Genomic DNA, 19,594 nt, shown 5'->3' with positions numbered 1-19,594 from the left:
TACGGTGAGACTTGCAGAACACTACCTGGTGTGTCTAGAGGCACCAGCTATAACATGCCCTAAGCTGTGGTAGTGCCCCCCACGACCACAAGTGAGGCACATGCTGCCTACTCCAGGTCTGCAGGTAACAGGCAGCAGTGAAGCCGTTATACACAAACGAGGCCTCGTTAAGCCAGGAAGGGATATAAGACACAGGCCCCGCCCCCTCACATCGGTCCCGCTCCTGCGTAACTGGGCCGTAGACAGAGGCGGGCTTAGGTGAGGCCGAGGTCGTTGTGTAGTCGTACAGGGAGGACGGTGTTTGTGAAAAGTCTCGGTAACTTTCCTTTGCCAAGGGACCCCTTCCCGCCACTGTGTAGCCCATAAAGCTACAGGCTGGAGGGGGTTGCGTAATGTGTTTTTGTTAGCATTGGAGTTAGGCCAAAATAAATGAGCGTTAAAAGCTGTTACTACTATGTTGTTATACGTGTTTAAAAAGACAACTACGAATTGCTTACAGCGCTCAATGGCCTAGTACTACATTTACTTTGTGCTAACTTGGGTGGGTTGGAAAAAGTAGTAGCCCCACAAAAAAGCTATTTTGTTTCAACCTCAAACAAAAATATGCATTTTATGTATGATCACCTTTATTAGTAAAACATAAATAACAGGTAGCTATCGTTATTGCTCTAAATGGACTGTTGAGTTATTTTTTGTATTGTCACAGACATTGAAAGCAATCAACATGTTTCTTGCCTACCCTCTATAATCCAATTTTGCACCAAAATCCCCATTGTCTGTTTTCTTCCATCCTGTTTCTCTGGGGGTTGATGTGTAAATATATTTTGATAAACCTGTTGACTAACAACAGTTTGGCTTCCAAAATCATTCGGAGCTATCATGGATATTATTATGTGAGAGTGCTTTGTAGTGTTTTCTGTCAGGTGTGTTTTATTTTCTAAATGTCTATATGAAATTCTGTTTTCCTGTCTGAACATATGTTAAGTGTCTATTTTACCCACTTGAATTGTTAAATGGTAAAACTGGCATCTATTTTTCTAGAGGATTATATATGTTATGATGAGGCTGGCTGTGGCATTATGTAAGATGGCATTAGTGACTTCTACATGCGTTGTATAATTCACAAAACAATGCAGCACTTTAGAAGTTAAGTAATGGGGTTAGATCATTTTGAAAACAAACCATATCTATAGGGTACAATGCTAAAGGAAAGAATAGAATGACTTAATATTGTTTGTTGATAAAATATCACTAAAATGTATGCCATCTTGAATAATGTAAAACATACAGTAGACATGCATTTTTTTTTACAAAAATATATATTGTTTAACTAGAATTATTAAATTCTAAAATGACACAATGCAATTACTATGTGTTTTTTATTTCTAAAACACTTTCACAGACAACCATGAACGCATCAGGCACAGGATACCCACTGGCCTCACTGTATGTAGGTGATTTGCATGTAGATGTTACAGAAGCAATGTTGTATGAAAAGTTTTCCCCGGCTGGCCCAATACTGTCTATCAGAGTCTGTCGTGATATTTCCACTCGTCGATCCCTTGGCTATGCCTATATCAATTTTCAGCAGCCTGCTGATGGTAAGTTTACACTGTGTTTAAAGGTAATTGTCACCTACCAATGAATGAAATATGTTGGAATGTGCATACCTCCTCGATCTTTAATCAAGTATGTTGCTATCTCCGTTTGGGTTCCTTGTATGCTCTAAAAAAATCCTTGCTTGGGTTGTTTTATTTCACTGCCTTGGATACAGCACAATTTTGCTGTGCTTTCTTTATTGTATACAGAGAGTAGCTTTGTTTAAAAAATAAATAACTTGTCTGATGCTTTAAATCCGTGGCTAGATGTCTGGAAAACACAGAAGGAAGTTAGACAAATGAAGCAATAAACTTTGCAGTAGAGCATGTAGATTTTCTGTCTTGTAATATGCATACTGTGAGTACAGAACTTCCAAGCACTTTTCATTTGATCTAGTTATTTGCAATGTGTGCTGGACTGAACCATGCAGTGCACTCAGTTTCCAGGGTCAGATGATGGTTTCACATGTGGGACTGAGGTTTATTTAGCTATCCAAATTCCCTTTGGTATATGCTTAATGAGCCACTAAACCCAAAACGGAAAACTTGATAGGTTATATGAAAGTAAAATACAATGTTCAATGATGACCTGACATTCTATTGCATTTATATGAAAGTTAGGTTTAAAAGAGTTTATTTTCCACTCCATTACAGACAGTTAAAAGTAGAACTAAACCTTTAAACATTAAACACTGCCATGTCATATACCATGTCAGTGCAAACAAGCTATTAAGGCCAGTGATCTTGAACATACTGATGGACAGATGATACAGATTTTCTTTCCCAAATAAAAGGGGTTTTGCAGAATGCCGCTCCTAGGGAAAGGGGGTTGGGTAATGGAAGTGCAGCCACAAATCCTTGGTGAGTGTATCTCAACCTCACCAAAGAAATAATATGGTAATAGATGGCAGAAGTGCAAATATGAAGGGGAAGAAAAAAATATGTACAGATGTATTAAAATGAGACTAGGAAGGTAAACAGTATATTGAATATCTTTAGAAGATATATTGGAACTTCCTTCTGTCTATCTTTGTTCATTGCCGCAACAGACGCCGTCAGACACCACACCTCTACAACAATTCTGGGCTAGTTTATTATAATTTATTTATATTTGCATACTGTAAGATTGTAAGGAATACTTATTTGGTTAATATACTCACCAAATGGAAGTCCAAACACACAAGACCACTGAGCCAAGGTGGTCATAACCCTGCAGGATCCTGGATGGCTTACCAACTGGGAGAAATCCAGCTTATCCCATCTACAAAAAGGGAATTTCTATGGGTAAAATTAGACTCGTATAGAAGCTTTTCTACCAAAGGAAGGGAAAATTATCAAAATTGCAAATCAGGGCCTAACCTCCCTCCGTGGGGCGATGCTTTACTATTTTAGGTATTTTTTTTCTCTACAATCCAGTACTTATCATGGGTTCAAAGAATTGTGTTCTCAGAATGGATCAAGTGAAAATTACAGCTGGACAGACAGATTTGACAAAACTGCAGCAGCCAAAATCTGAACTGGTGCTTATTGTAGTATTCACAAGTTCTACAGAAACAAAACAATCTGTGCTTAACCACAGATGCATGTAAGTTCGTCTGGTGGTCACACTTAGGAGAAGTAGCTCACGGGAAATGGAAAGGCAAGAAAATACATATTCCTTCAAATCTTCTAGAAAGATATGCATTCTAGCAATAATTTGGTATCATGTAGCGGAAACAATAGATGCACTATCTGGACCACTGTATTTCAGACTGGGGTTACCTGCACCTCTAGTATCATCTTCACGAATGAAGTGGGGAGAAGCAACATTGAAGTCTCAACAAAACTACTTTACTGGCAAATGAGGGCATGGTGTTCTCTAGACCTAAACATGGCATTGGAAGAACTTTGGATGTTGCCAAACAATGTCATCTGAACCAATAAACAATCTGAGAGTTTAAGAGGTTAAACCTATCATCCTCTAATTCCGCAGCACTGTATAGAGAGCTCACTCACATCACTCCTTGCCCCATTGGAGCTTACAGTCTACATACCTTAACATATACACACAAACACAGACCGAGAGAGACTAAGGTCAGTTTAACAGCAGCCAATTAACCTTCAAAAGTATGTTTATGGATTGTGGGAGGAAAACCGTTGCACCTGAAGGAAACCCACGCAAACATGGGGAGAACATATAAACTCCACACAGATGAAGGTTTGGTCTGAAATCTGCCTCACAGCACTGGAGTCATGAGTTTGAAGTGCCACTAAGCCACCAAATTGTTTTGTATTGCCATGGAGCGAAAATCTAGTTCTTCAGGCCTTTACAAAAGAACCCTTCATGAAGTTTCCTTAAAATGGGTGATACTGAAGACATTTTTCTGATAACAATTGCTTCTGCCAGAAGTATAGGAGAATTGCATGTTATGCGCTGTTGTATCTTTGTTTCTGTTTGTTGCGCTGGAGAAAATTTAGAAGATAGTTGGGGAGTTAGTAAGATATTTAACATATATTTATATAATAGTTTGACCTTGACTTCAAGGAACAGGACGCAGTTGGATTGTTGACATTCATAATGTCTACACCATAATATTCAGTCACCACCTCTTGTGCGCCTTCTGCCCTATTACAGGCGACATAGTCCATTTTTTATGTTATTCTCTCTACCCTAACCTGCCCCCTAGGATCCCATCAGTCTTGGCTCCCTCTTCCCCAATGCCTACTCCCACCTTGCTTACCTCTTCAATCTGTCCCCCTCAACTGAAATCTTCCCTTCATCCCTTAAACATGTTCTTGTCTCACCTAATCTTGAACCCACCTCACTAACTACTGCACCATTTCTCTTCTCCCTTTTGCCTTCAAAATACTTAAGCGGCTTGTCTACAACCGTCTCAGCAGTTACCTCTCTGACAACTTCCTCCTTAATCCTCTCCAATCTGGCTTTCCCCATCCAATTCACAGAAACTACCTTGACCAAAGTCACCAATGATCTTCTCTCTGCCAAATCCAAGGGCCACTTTGCCTTGTTTGTCCTCCTGAACCTCTCTGCAGCCTTTGACACCGTGAATCACCATCTCCTACTCCACACCCTTCACACCATTGGCTTTATTGGCAGTGTCTTTTTTTTGGTTCAACTCCTGCCTCACCAACTGCTCCTTCTCTGGTTCCTCCCCTCCCCACATCCATCTTTCTCATAGGAGTCCCATATTGCTCTGTCCTTGGCCCTCTACTATTTCCTCTGTACACCTCCTCCCTGGTGAACTCATCAGTTCCTCCAGTACCACCTCTATTCCGATGACATTCAACTCTACCTCATCTCCTGATCTCTCCACTTCCCTCCCCTTTCAGTTGTCCAGTTGCCTCTCCTCCTTGATGTCCTTATGCTTTCTCAAACCTAACATGGCCAAAACAAAACTCATTGTCTTCCCTCCATCAAATGCCTCCTCCCCTTCCAATCTCTCACTGTTGACAACACCACTATCTCCTCCATTCCCCACCTCTGCTGCCTGTGTCATTTTTGACTCCACCCTCTCCTTCACCCCTCCAATTCGTTTAGATGCCTAATCCTGTTGCATCCAGCTCCTTAACATCGCCTGTATCAGACCCTTCCTCTGCCAGAATGCCACCAAAACTCTTAGCCACTTTATGATCATTTCTCAACTACTGCATCCTTCTTGTTACTGGCCTGTCCTGCTCCCGCCTTGCTCTTCTTCGATCTTTACTTAATTTTGCAGCTAGACTATCTTGCTTTCTCGCTGCTCCACATCTGCCTCCCCTCTCTGCCAGTCCTTACACTGAAGAGAATTCTGTAGGGGAAAGAGCCAAACTCCTCACCCTCGCGTACAAGGTACTCTCCAACTGCACTGCTCCCTACATCTCCAACCTCCTCTCCATACATCAGCCCTCACCTGTCGGCCAATGACCATCGCCTTTCCTCCCCTCTGGTAACCACATCTCACTTCCTTTTCCAAGATTTCTCCCGTGCTGCCTATTATCACTGGAATGAATGTCCCTTGTTCTATCAGACTATCCCCTAGCATATATAGCTTCAGACGGTCATTGAAAACCCTCCAGTTTAGAAAAGCCTACCTACTAGTCCTCCACTTAACCATTTCATCATATAGTATACCTCACCCTCTTTCATCTTCCATCTCTCCCACTCCTGCTTCTTGCATATTAACTGCATCGTGCCACCTCCTCAATTTAAGTGGTGTGTGCTGGTGTCTGCAGAGTAGTTGCATCCATTTCACTTGCCCATAATCACTATTCCTTCCAGAGCACTGTTAATATTATGAATATTTATATATAATTAGATTTTTATAATGTGTGTGTGTGTGTGTGTGTGTGTATATATACATATATTCTATTTTTATATTGTATAGATTTTTTTTTCATGCTTTTTTTTTAATAATTAAACAAATACAAAGATAAAACAAAATTATAAAAATATATGGTTTAGAGTTTAATTTAAGTCAGTTTTCAAATATGAGAAGAAATACAAGTTTCTTTCAGTTGTATACAGATTAAATTTATGACCTATACTTCCAGGAGTCAAAAATACATCTTTTGGTATAGTGTTAAATTCTATTTTTCCATTTCATCTTTTTCTAGCGGAGCGGGCTTTGGACACAATGAACTTTGAAGTCATTAAAGGCAGGCCAATTCGAATCATGTGGTCTCAGAGAGATCCCGGGCTTCGGAAATCTGGTGTAGGAAATGTATTCATCAAGAATCTTGATGAATCCATTGATAACAAAGCTCTGTATGATACCTTCTCAGCATTTGGGAACATTTTATCTTGTAAGGTAAGTGAATTCATAATTATTATTCATACTGAACCTTGGTTGTCTACAATTTAATTTTTCACTTTATTAGCAGTTTAAATTGTGCTTCTTACCCCTCAATAGCAGCAGAGTTCAGTCCACAAATAATGTACTTGGAAGCCTATGTGTTTGTGTGCATATATGTAATGAGAAACAAGAGAGGCACTCATGGGTCCAAGCTTAACCAGCAATGTTTCAGATTTTATAGTATTCCAGAATTACAGTAAATATACAGAAGATTCCACTCCTTTTGTAATATCCCATCCAGAACATGCTTGTGTAAAAAAAAAAAATATATGAATGGAGAGCCACCACTAACAGCTTCTACAGTGTAGAAAAAGATAAAACGATATACAAGCGCTCACCCAAATGCAAAAAAGCAGCCAAATGGGGAGGTGATCCTAAATCCTCTCCAGGTATCCACAAATAAACAAACAAAAATTCCATGGCGCTAAATGTAAATAGCAGAGACCAATTGTAAATATAAATGCATATGAAATGTATTATTCTGAACCATACACAATACATTTGCAATAATCACTGTAAACACAAAAATAATAGTAATAAAAATTGTCAGCAGACACAAACACAAAAATATGTATAGGAAAAAATAAAACAATGCAAAAAGTCTAGACCTAAAACAAAATAATCTAAAAATAAAAATGGAAAATAGGCCAGTGCAACAGTACTTTTCCTTGTATTTACCTGGAACCCCTGAACAGGGTGGAGCGTGCCGCTTTCTTTGTTTGGAGGACATTAGTGCACATATTAAATCTGTAAAGTACTGTTTCACCGGCCTATTTTCCAGTTTTTATTTTTATTTTTAGATTATTTTGTTTTTGGTCTAGACTTTTTGCATTGTTTTATTTTTTCCGATACATATTATTTTTGTGTTTGTGTCTGCTGACAATTTTTATTACTATTATTATTTTTGTGTTTACAGTGACTATTGCAAATTTATTGTGTATGGTTCAGGTTCAGAATAATACATTTCATATGCATTTCTATTTACAATTGGTCTCTGCTATTTACATTTAGCGCCGGGGAATTTTTGTTTGTCTACAGTGTAGAAACTCCGATACGCAATGAACTTAGTTCATGCGCAAGGACTATTGGGGGTTTCCCAAGACAATGTGGGCTTTTTTGGGGGGGGCTTTTTGCCCAAGAAGAGAAGACATTTCTAGCAGGGCCTTTGGATTTACAAATTATTTTTGGACATTTCGAGCTGGACTTTGGGAATTACAAATTTATTTTGGACTTGGTCAAGCCGGACTATTGGATACAAATGTATTTGGGACTTGATTTACAGACATTTTAGGATTAAAAGCTGCTGACAACAGATTAAAACATCAGTGGTGAGTATATTGGGAATTTATTATTTTTAATAAAAGTATGTGCTATAAATGAGGGTGTTTAGTGACTTTATTGGGGTTTTATTATTTTTATTAAAAGTATGTCTTTTTAATGAGGTTGTTGTGGTTTTGTAAACTTTTTCTTTTGTGGAACTACGGGTCCGCGCCAGCCGTGGGTGTCGGTCTATTTTGGCACTTGTGGTTCTCCAAGTGCCAATATGCCCTGGCTGCCATAGGTATGCTGGTGCTTGTAGTTATACAAGTATCAGCATATCCACACTGTTTATGGCACCCTGGCTGACTGGGACTTGTAGTTCCACAAAACAAAATGGCGTCCATTTTTTTTTTAACTCTTTTATCGCCGTTTATTACCCTACACCCACCACCCAGGGATGTAGGAGGAGCCCTAGTGCTTTCAGCACTGGGCTGGTTGTCCCTAGATGGGGGCTGCTAGTTTTTTTTTCTCCGGACCCTACTCCCTAGGGAATCCAGCCCAGCGCTGAACAGCCAGTGGTTGGTTTGTCATTATGGCAGGGGGACCCCTGCTATAGTGACACCCACCCTGGCTGGTTTGCCTAGTGCTGGTTAAGTGAAAATCGGGGGTACCCCACGCAAATTTCCCCCCCGATTTTCATGTAACCAGCAGTAGGCTGGCAGTACGAGGGTTAATAGTGAATAGAGGGAGGACCCCACGCTTTTTAACTTATTTATTTTTATCAGTTTTGACAGCTGCCAGGACCTCCAGCTCTGTAGTGTTGACAGTGTAACAGTGATGTGTTTACTGAACACGCTGCTAGAATGTAGCATCTTGTATCTGGCATGTTTTAAAGCAAACTCAGGAGAGTTTGCTAAATCACAGTTTCATACATTTGAGACTTGTATAGCAAGAGTGGCAAACAGTCGGGAGTTTGAACTCTATCAATTTTGGAAATAGCTATTTTGACTGAAACACACCTCTGGTGATTTTACATGAAATTTCAGGTTCATACATCTGCGAGTTTCAACTCTCCCGAGAAAATCGCTGGATTTGCAAAATTGCACCTTGAAACATTTACCCCCAAATCTATTTTGAGTTAATTATATCCTAACAATAGTACAAAATAAACAATATCTTTAATATACAGATTTAAAATATGTACGACTAAGACTACATAAATCTTATTAGAAGAGCTATATCTGTTACCCCCCCTTCCTTACCCCCCATAGGGATGCAAAATCATTGTCAATCAAAAGAAGTTGGGGGAAGCAAAAATGAAGGAAGTGCAAAAAAGTGAGAGTAAATGGAAAATCAGGTACTAAGGCAATGTAAACAACTTAACACACACACGTAAATATAAAAATGAAAACCGTGAAGAAAATATATAAAATGTAACAAATTGCAAAGTAGTAGTTTTTTTTATTTTATCTTTAAACCTGTGTATATGGAATTTGCTACCAGGTGAAGAAGAATCTCTTCTTAAAGAACCCCAGCATTGTGCATTGGTACTAGGTGGAGGCACCTGGCTATCGCAAAAATCAGCTTCCCAAGGAAAAAGCATGTTCTGCTGGGATCCTGTTCACACAAAGCCTCTGCGGCCGACATCTTTCTTACTGTGGATTGTTGGAATTTGAACATATGTACATATGTGACACGAATGACATGGCCTTATGCATTCTAGGAGTATAAAGAGAATAATTAAAAACCATAAATCAGGCCCTCAAATCAGTTCATATTGCAATAAGGTAATAAAACTTTTAATAGTGTTTCTATTTCTAAGCAGCTCTCGGATTAGGGCGTAACTCCCTAGACAATCTCCACAAGAAACCCTTACTCATAAAGGCACTATTGAAATAAAGTCTGAGATGTTTGAACGGCTTTTTCGTCCTGAAAAAAGTCCCGAAATCGGATTTCAGGTTAAACTAGAGAATTTTTTTTTTTTGTCTAAGGTCTTTTAGATGCACATTTCCACAACCTCACACATTCTTTTCTCTGCTAGGTACTCTCATTTTACAGCATACCCCAAGGAAAAGGGATTTATGATTTAACAGTGAAACCTAGAAAACCCTAAAGTTCCTGGTCTATGCAGCTTATAAATCTCCCTGATGGTTATATGGGAAAGTTGTTTCAAAATTTATACAAAATTAACAGCTGCCACCTCCTCGGATGGAACGGCTGATTAGGTGGAAGAAAGTGGCCTTGGCTCACACATTTGTGACCAAGGAGGCCTAAAAGCTATCAATGTCAAGTAAGCTTAGATGTCGAAAAATTTGAATCTGAGAGGACACAGCGAAAACGCCTGTGATATATTCGATATTTTGGTTACTGAATCAAGAGAAATTTAGAAGAGAGAAATTTCATCACATATTTGGTGATCAAAATCTGGTCTTTGAGTATTTGTAGCAATGATCTGGAAAGGAGCATTCAGGATGGTATGAAAAGAAATGAACTTGCATTCAAAAAATAAAAAGTCTTTGAATTTTTTTGTGAAGCTTGAGTGGATTCTATTAGACTTTCTACCAGGGCAATTGCATCTACTGGGACGACCTGTCAAGCCTTATAACTGCATTCATGAATTGCAGAAAAATGAGTCCCGAAGTTTCTCCACGTTTGCTTTCCAGTGCTGCTGAAGAGGTTTATTCTAATCGGGAATTGAAGGAGGGAGGCAGGCTCGCATTTTTTTCAGAAGAATGGACCTTGGCAACTACAGACACAAGAGACTTTTTCAGTTTGCAGGGGGGTATGCAGCGGAGTTCCTGAATCATCCACCAGGGAACAGATGTTCTTACCTCCAAAAACTAGTCAAGTTAAGGAAGAGCAACCATAAGGGATAGCCTAAAGTTGTTGAATCAAAGTTATTATCAAGGTCCCTGTTTATGAATGAAAAAAGGTTTGTACTCCCAAGATTGTGTGAAAAACCACAATGGGGGCTACCTTGCAATCTTGTATCTAAGGAACCTAGACAAGCATATAAAATGTAAGAAGTAATAGCTGAGGTCCATCATGATTGTAGTCCAAGTAGATTTTTCTCACTTCAGTTGATCTCAGACTTATATCTTCATATACCAATCATCAGATCATTACATCAGAAATTCTTAAGGTGTCTGATTTTCAAACAAAAGTTCCAGCTTGGGTGCTTGCCTTTCGGATCGCCAACATCTCCAAGGACTGGTGACTGAAAATTTTTGACATGAAGGATTCTCATATTTGCTCAACAGGAAGGCAGCACATCACATTGGCTCCGCTGTGACTGAAGTTGCTTATAAGCATTGGGGCTTACCTGTCCTATTTACTGCTAAATCTGATGCCTAGTGGTGACTGAGCCAGTGCTACCTCTGGACCCCTACTTTTCTGTGATCGGAGCTGTTGGCAAGACCTGTGGCCTGTCTTGACCTTAAGCCCCTAGCATCATAGAGACCCACCTCCAGTTCTGTGCCTTACCCCCTCTGTTGGGATCTGCTTCCTCAGCCAGCCATCTGTGCTCCAGGCATTTCTAGGCCTGTGATCCTAGCATACTCTTGAAATGCTTCTGGCTCTGCTCCTTGACAGATCTTCTGGAGTTTTTGCTGGCTGAAATGGTCTCCTTGTCCACCTAAATAACCTAGAAGAGATCAGAGTTGAGCTTCTGTCCCAGTGGACCCTGATTGCTGTCCAAGCTTCTACAGGCAGCTCCCACTATAGACTCCGAGCTGAAACACCGCTCACAATCTAACCCAGTCATCGTACCGCCCCTTGTTCCTCTTCCTTTCCCTTTCCTGTCCATTTCTACCCTCTTCACCTCCTACCACCCTGCCCCTCTTCAGTACCCATTCATTATAAAAAAAATTATAAAGGCAGGGTAAAGGTAATTCTACTTTTTAAGCCATGCAGACCATTGTTTGCACAGCAGCCATGGAATCTTTCTCTATATCTAAACCTTTTACATTAAGGCCAAGTATGTCAATGAAGATTCCTGAAACATCCAAAATATTTTGTCCAGGGTGCATTCCACTTTACTAAAAGCTAGAAAACAGACTTGGCTCCAGGGTGTATTATACAATTTGGGAAACTAAATGTGTTATTGGAAACACACTAGCTACTTTTACTTTCAGTCACATCTTGGAGTTCCTTCAAGATGGTTTAGATAAGGGCAGCTAACACGTAAACTACATATTCCTGTACTACTGGCATTAGTACACATATAAGCTTTGGACGTTTTTTTTTTTTTTTTTGAGGTTTATGCAGGCAACTTGAAAGATGAGACCCAGATTTCATCACCCTATCTTTTGTGAAACTTAAAGTTGTCTTAAATATCCTTACAGAATGTCCATTTGAGCCTCTACAGGAAATATCACTGAACTTTCTTACTCTTGAAAGTGGTCTTTTTAGTAGCAATTATATTGGCACGTGGTGACAGGACTTAAAGCACTTTTGACAGAACAACCTATTCTTAAATTGTTTCAGGATAGGGTCGTGTTTAGGGCTAATACTACTTTTCTCTTGAAAGTAATACCAGTATTTCATTAAAATTAGAAGATTCTATCTTCTCTGTCAAAGGCCCAAGTGTCCAAAGTAAATAAATTTGTCTGCATTTGATTAGTCATATATTTTTATTTGTGTAATCCTAAATACGATAGGAAGATGAAACAATTCTTTATTTCCAATCAAACATTACCATTCATGCCTTACTATGGAATTTATATTTTCTGCCCATGCGGACAGAAAGAATACAGGTGGCATTACGCTGATCAGCAACTAAGAAGGGGCTTAGTGACCAACCAGTAGCTGATCATTTTGTGAGAATGAAGCAATGACATCATGAGTCTGAGACCACATTCCTATTCCAATGAGAGATAGAGCTAGAAGAAATCTGCTCTTGCACCATGAAACAGTCTGGATTTATAGTTTATAGTTTAGCTCCAAAGAGGGCAAATTAATCTTTCCACTGCTGCTTTTAAAGTTGTTTAAGAAATGGAGGTTTTTTTTTTAATTTAAACGTGTGTTTTATTATTTTATAGGTTTTCTGCACTTCATTTTTTTTCACTTCTGTGTTTTGTTTTTTTGTTTGCGTGTTTAGTTGGCATGACATATACATTGATTACGCTTATGATTTTTAATTTATTTTATCTGTTTTTGCATTATCTTTTTGGATACTTTTTCAATTTCTTTTCATTTATATTAAAACGTTATTGTGTTTTTTTTGTTTTTTTTTACCTGATCTACTAGCTCTTCTATTAAGAATTATGTATCCATGGTGATACATAATATTTCAATATGCTTTTTTACCATCTGTATTAGCGTTGCATAAATGTTCATTTATTTGTTCTGTACTTTGAAGATTTAACTGATTATGGGTATTTTTCTCAATTGTGGTATTTGTTAAGACAATTTATCTTGCACTGGTAAAAACTTTTTTTTCTTCTTTCTTTCCAGGTGTTGTTTACATACTGTACAGCATCAAATGACAACAGCAATTATGCAGTTACAGCAGTTGTTTTCTATAGTAATTGACTTTTTGATCCTACACCAGTCTAATCTCCATAGTAGCAAAATGGAGTTCTTTAATGGTCGTGTGAAGATGTCACTGTGACAGGCTGCATCACACCTGTTGTTTTTTTTTGTATATTGGTGTTTCTAAGCTTATGATGTAGCATATATAAATACTATTTAAAACATTGGTATTGAATTAATCTTTAAAGAAGACCCGTGAGTGCCTTTCTTTCCATTTCTTGTACATTGAGCCTTTTTTTATTTTGTTTGCACATTTGCCTTTTTGTGGGTTCATGTATAATATGTGTGTGTGTGTGTGTATATATATATTACACACAAGCGGTATATGTTTTTCTCAGTCATCCAATCTGGGGAACATTGCTACCATGGGGATTGTATGAGGGACACTCGGAGTTGGCACTTAAATAGTTAACTAACTGCTGCTGACTCCTCCCCTCTGCAACCCCTGCTAGCCTCTTTAAGCGCCCAAGGAGTTAGGCTGTTATTTTTGTGCTATTGGGTAATTAAATTTTTTTTTTTCTTTTTAGTTTATATGGTGAGTGTAGATGGCTACAGGTGCTGCGCACTACATGTCATCTGTTAGATTAGCGGTCCGGATAGACGGATGAAGAAACCTTTTTGTCCTGAAGTGCCCATACAGACAACCTTGGGGCTTGTTATTAGGGTGATGGCAGCCGCTCGCTGCGGTGCTGTAACTGGCGCTACTCCGGGACCGGCTCTGCTGACATACAGAGAGCGAAGAGGTGGAAGCGGGACATGTTGGGAGATACCATGTTCCCCGCTAAGGCGGAGAGGGAACATGACTCTCCGGTCGCGGGACCAATCCACGGCAGTGCCTGACTAGGTCAAACTGCAGAAACGTTGGGCACGTTTCTATTTGTTGCTGGACCGCTCGCAGAGAACACAGAAGGTGTGTAACACGCTGCGGTCAGCTGTCGGTGAGAATCTGGGAGGAGAAGGCAGTGAAGGCTTCCCTCCTGCCTGTTGGTATATCCCAAGAGCGCAAAAGTCTCCCGCGATGGCAAAGGAGGTCCGATATTCCTCAAGTGGCTTTGGAAGGAGAAAAGTGTACTGTCTCTGACTCCTTCCTTCCTTACCCTGGACCCAACTAAGTGTCTCTTCCTTAGTTGGTTATCTGTGTATCAAACACAATTTATTTGTTTAGTGTAGTTTCCCCATCAGGGGAGTTAAGTTTAAGGCTACATATCTTTGAGTGCTAGACTGTCCTAGTAGCCTCAAGTTTTCTCTTAACTTTACACTTTTTTTTTTTTTTTTTTTTTAATTCATAGTTATAATTTATTGCAGCATGTGTTTTTTTTTTTTAGTAGATCCTAGCAAAATCCTGTTGCTGTTTCTGCTCACTGTGTGTGTGGTGTGCTTGCTGCTAATTTTTGGTATATTCCTTTTTTTTCTGATAATTATGTCATAAGGGTAAATATGTCAAAATTTACGTATGTTCAAAGTGTTCTGCTAAACTTCCGGTGGGACAGGCGGACCAGGATGCGCTCTGTGTGCAGTGTGTGGCTTGGGTCCGGGACGAGCAGGTGCAGGGGACGGCGTCGCTGTCTGCGGAGTTGCCGGCTTGGGCGTCTTCACTTCAATTGGTCTCTTTGCTTGCATAGCTCATTACCCGACAGACAGAGGCACATGCAGCCCCTGTACTCTCCGCAGCAGGTTCTGTTCCATTTAATTCATCAGGTGTTACTAACCCAGTTTCTGTGGTTACACGGGGGCGTCTTCCCAGGGGCATTTACCGCCCCCTCAGACTTCCCAGAGAGAGCCGGCTTGTCTTCTTCTTTGGGGAGAAAATTAGACTGTTTAAATCGCTTTCTGGGTTCCCCTGGGCTGCTTCCCTCTAGGCCCAAGCGGGCTAGGTTATCCCATGCTCTGTTTTCGGCTTCCGGCTCAGAGGTGTCTTCTGAGGAAGAAGGGGAGCTAGTTGAGGATTCTGACTCCACCAAGTGGGGTGACTGGGAGGACAATGCCATCATCATCATCATCATTAATTTATATAGCGCCACTGATTCCGCAGCGCTGTACAGAGAACTCATTCACATCAGTCCCTGCTCCATTGGAGCTTACAGTCTAAATTCCCTAATGTACACACACATACATACAGACAGAGAGAGACAGACTAGGGTCAATTTTGACAGCAGCCAATTAACCTCTTAGTATGTTTTTGGAGTGTGGGAGGAAACCGGAGCATCCAGAGGAAACCCACGCAGACACAGGGAGAACATACAAACTCCACACAGATAAGGTCATGGATGGGAATTGAACTCATGACCTCAGCGCTGTGAGGCAGGAGTGCTAACCACTAAGCCACCGTGCTGCCAGAACCCAGGGGGTGCAGGACCTGGTGTTAGCGGTACGCCAGGCTTTGGACTTTGTGAAATCAGAGGAGCAGAGCAGTTCAGGGTCTTTTTAAACCAAAGACTGTGTGTTTTCCTTCCTCTTCAGAACTGTCTGAGATTGCGGAGTCTGCATGGAAAGCTCCGGACCGGAGATTTTCCTTCCCTCGCAAGTTTCTTCACCTTTATTCACTGCAGGACCAGGATGCTTTGTGCTGGGAGCAGATTCCCAAGGTGGATACGCTAGGTTAGCTCGTTATACCACCTTGCAGCTGCTTAGCGGTCTTACAGGACCCCACAGATAGGCAGACTGAGAATTTCCTTAAAAACATGTTTTCGGCAGCAGGTGCTTCGTTCCGGCCAATCATCCTCACCATTTATTTATATAGCGCCACTAATTCCGCAGCGCTGTACAGAAAGCTCACATCAGTCCCTGCCCTTTGGGGCTTAGTCTAATCTGCCTAACACACACGGGTCAATTTGTTAGCAGCCAATCAACCTACCAGTATGTTTTTTGGAGTGTGGGAGGAAACTGGAGCACCCGGAGGAAAACCATGCAAACACGGGGAGCACATACAAACTCCTCACAGATAAGGCCATGGCCAGCAATTGAACCCATTACCCCAGTGCTGTGGGGCAGAAGTGCTAACCACTAAGCCACTGTGCTGCCCATTAATCCTATGTCCTCATCTGCCTGGGTAGCCAGAGCCATGAAAAACCTGGGCTGACCAATTGGCAGCAGGTTTACAGGATTCTGATCTCCTTCTTTTAGCTCTCCATTTGAAGGAAGCCTCGGGATATCTTTATGAGCGGCCCAGAATGCGACTTCAGTGGCTTCTTCTATTTCGGCCACGACTGTGGCGACTAGAAGTTACCTTTGGCTGCAATCTTGGGATGCAGATGCAGAATCGAAGAAGTTGCTGGAGGCCTTACCTTATTCTGGGTCGGTCTTATTTGGTCCACTATGATTTCCCAGTCCAGTGGTGGGAAAAGTAATTTTTTGCCGGCAGTCTTTTCGGGGACACACCTCTGGCAGGGGTCAGGCGTGAGCGAGAGGTGGTCCTTTTTCATCCCGAGGACAGTCTCACAGGGGAAGGGGCTCCTTTCCCAGGAGGCGCTCCTCTTCCAAGACCCCGGACAAGGCCCCAGAATGACTGGAACATCCCTCTCCTCGCGGGGGTCAGGGGCCGTCTGCAACTCTTCAGAGACCAGTGGGCGGTGTCTTCACGAGACAGCTGGATTATGGGGATCATTTCCAGAGTATACGTGATGGACCTTTTGGGTCCGTCTCCCAAACGGTTCTTCTCAACCCCACTTCGTGACCCTCTGAAGTGAAGGGCCTTGACTCAGGTCGTCTATTCTCTTCTTTCAGCAGGAGTCGTTTGCCGAGTGCCGTATTCCTAGAAGGGTCGGGGTTTTTATTCAAATCTATTCCTGGTCCCAAAGCAGGATGGGTCATTTCGGCCGATCCTAAACCTCAAGGGACTCAATCAGCATTTGCGAGTGGACATGTTCCGGATGGAATCGGTCCTCTCCGTCATCAATGGACTGGAACAACGGTAGTGTTTAGCATTGATGGACTTCAAAGAAGCTTGTCCCCATCTGGGCGGGACATCAGTCTCTCCTTTGATTAATGATACAGAAGGACTATTTTCAATTCAGGGCGCTTCCTTTTGGTCGGTCAACAACGCCCCGTGTTAACAAAGATCATGGCTGCCTGCCTGCGGGCCTTGGGTATGAATATCATTTTTTATTTGGACGATCTCATCAAGGTTTCTACGAGGAGCGTCCTGGATCAGCATCTTTCGCTGACCCTTCGGATTCTGGAACAGCACAGGTGGGTGATAAGTTACCCGAAGTCCCAGTTGGTTCCGTCCCAGAGGATGGTGTTCTTGGGTCTTCTCATGGAGAAGTTTTCTTCCAGAAAATAAGGTTTGCAATCAGGACATTGGTGCAGAACCTTCTCCGGTCTCCTCGACCCTCCATGTTAATGGACATGAAACTCTTGGGTCAGATGGTCGCCTCTTTCAAGACCCTTCCTTACGGGTGGTTTAGTTCACTGGTATTTTAGTGGGACCTCTTATGCCAATGATCGGGATCTCGCTTTCATCTCGAGTTTCAGTTGTCCAGGATTGCCCGTCTCTTGTTTCGGTGGTGGACAAACCCAGAGACCGTTCGTTCCATGGTCATGAATCTTGGTGCCCACGGACGCCAATTTGAGGGCTTGGGGGGGCAGTGGTCCTCTCTTTTTGCCTACAGGGTTTGTGGTCAAGCAGTGTGGCCTCCTTGCCGATAAATGTTCTCAAATTAAAGGCAATCCTCCTGCCTCTTCAGGGGGTGCAGTCTATTCACGGAGAAATGCCGACCCGAATTCAATCGGACAACGTCATGTCAGTGGCCTACGTAAACTGCCAGGGCGGGATAAGAAGCGCAAGCGCCGTGGCAGTGACGAACGAGATCGTGTCTTGGGCAGAAAGGTTTGTTCCAGCCATATCCTTAGTGTTCATTCCGGGGGTGGACAACTGGGAGGGCGATTACTTGAGCAGGCAAGCGATCTTCCCAGGGGAATGGTTCTTGCATCCAGGTTTTTTAGGATCTAGTCGACAGATGGGGCCTCCCCGACATAGACTTGATGGCGCCACGTCACAATTGCGCAAAACCTTCGTACACGGCAAGGTCCAGGGACCCTTTGGCAGTGGGAGTGGATGTAATGACCATGCATTCCAACTAGGGTATTTCTTTCCTCCCATTCTCATGATTCAGTGATTACTTTGTCGGGTGGCTCTGGGGGAGTCTTCTAGTTATCCTAGTTGCACCAAACTGGCCCTGGAAGGTTTGGTATGCCAACATTCTTCTGCTCGCAGACGGTCCGGATTGGCCTCTTCCTCTCAGGCCCGATTTACTGGAGCAGGGACCCTTTCATCATCCTCACTTTGTTCGGTTAGCTTTAACGGCATGGCTGTTGAGGCTGACAATTGGCGGGACAATGGGTTCTCTTTCGGTGTCGTGCAGGCCAGCAAGCCGTCTTTGTCAGGCATTTATCATAGGACGTAGCTGGCTTATGTTAAATGGTGTGAGGCTCATTCTTGTCAGTCGACTTTTTTCTGTTTCTCGTTTATTGGAGTTTCTCTAAGATGGCTTGGATGTTGGGCTTCGTATCAGTTCCCTTAGGGTTCAAGTCTCGGCGTTGTCTGTGTTTTTCAGACTCCGTCTATCTATTCTTCTTGAAGTTCAAACCTTCTTCCAGGGAGTGTTGCACATTCAGCCTCCTTGCGTTCCGCCATTAGCGCCCCGGGATCTCAATTTGGTCCTGGTTATTCTCCAGAAGCCTCCTTTCGAACCTTTGCGTTCAGCTGAACTCGGATTTTTGATCTGGAAGGTAGTTTTCTTGTTAGAAAATTGCTTCATCACGCAGGGTGTCGGCACTTGGGGCATCATCGTGCAGGGCTTCATACCTGAGTTTTCATGAAGACAGGGCGGTCTTGAGGACGGTGCCTTCCTTTCTTCCTAAGGTTGTCTGGTTTCCACGTGAACCAGGGTATAGTGGTTCATCATTGGATGTGGTGTGGGCTTTGCGCACTTATGTGGATAGGTCCACTACTTACCGTAAGACGGTCTCATTGTTTTGTATTACTCCTATAAGAGGGGTTGGCTGGTTTATAAACAATCCATTGCCCATTGGATTTACATCTATGATTCGGCAGGCTTATGTGAGTTCTAGCAGGCCGGTGCCAGAGAGGCGCTCTCCACACTTTTGGTGGGGGTGTCCTGGGCTGCTCGTCACGTTGACTCTGCGGACCAGCTGTGCGGGGCTGCTACTTGGTCCTCTGTTCACACCTTAGCAAATTTTACCAGTTTAATGTTTTTTGCTGCTTTGGATACTACCTTTGGCCACATTGTTTTGTGTGCAGGGTTTCCAGAGCAAACCCTCCTTTCAGGGTTACTTTAGAAGGTCCCCATGGTAGCAGTGTCCCCCAGATTGGATGACTGAGAAAAGAAGATTTTGCTACTTGCGTCAAGT

General features: G+C 42.1%; 1 protein-coding gene across 4 annotated transcripts in view; it reads left to right on the top strand.

The window, feature by feature from the left end:
• Positions 1-213: 213 nt before the first annotated feature.
• Positions 214-19,594, top strand: part of PABPC1L (poly(A) binding protein cytoplasmic 1 like) — a 115,662-nt gene continuing 96,281 nt past the window's right edge. For 3 of the 4 annotated variants that reach the window (XM_075176951.1, XM_075176953.1, XM_075176954.1), the window contains exons 1-3: positions 236-316; positions 1,403-1,601; positions 6,192-6,385. In XM_075176951.1, coding sequence (XP_075033052.1) covers positions 1,409-1,601; positions 6,192-6,385 — 387 coding nt within the window. In that variant the 5' untranslated portion in view covers positions 236-316; positions 1,403-1,408. Of the gene's footprint in view, positions 317-1,402; positions 1,602-6,191; positions 6,386-19,594 lie in introns of all 4 variants that reach the window. The other variant, XM_075176952.1, reaches the window with a different exon arrangement.

Source organism: Mixophyes fleayi, chromosome 6 (genome assembly GCF_038048845.1).
Source record: "Mixophyes fleayi isolate aMixFle1 chromosome 6, aMixFle1.hap1, whole genome shotgun sequence".
NCBI classification, from domain to species: Eukaryota; Metazoa; Chordata; class Amphibia; order Anura; family Limnodynastidae; genus Mixophyes; species Mixophyes fleayi.
This window is presented reverse-complemented; position numbering and strand designations above follow the sequence as displayed.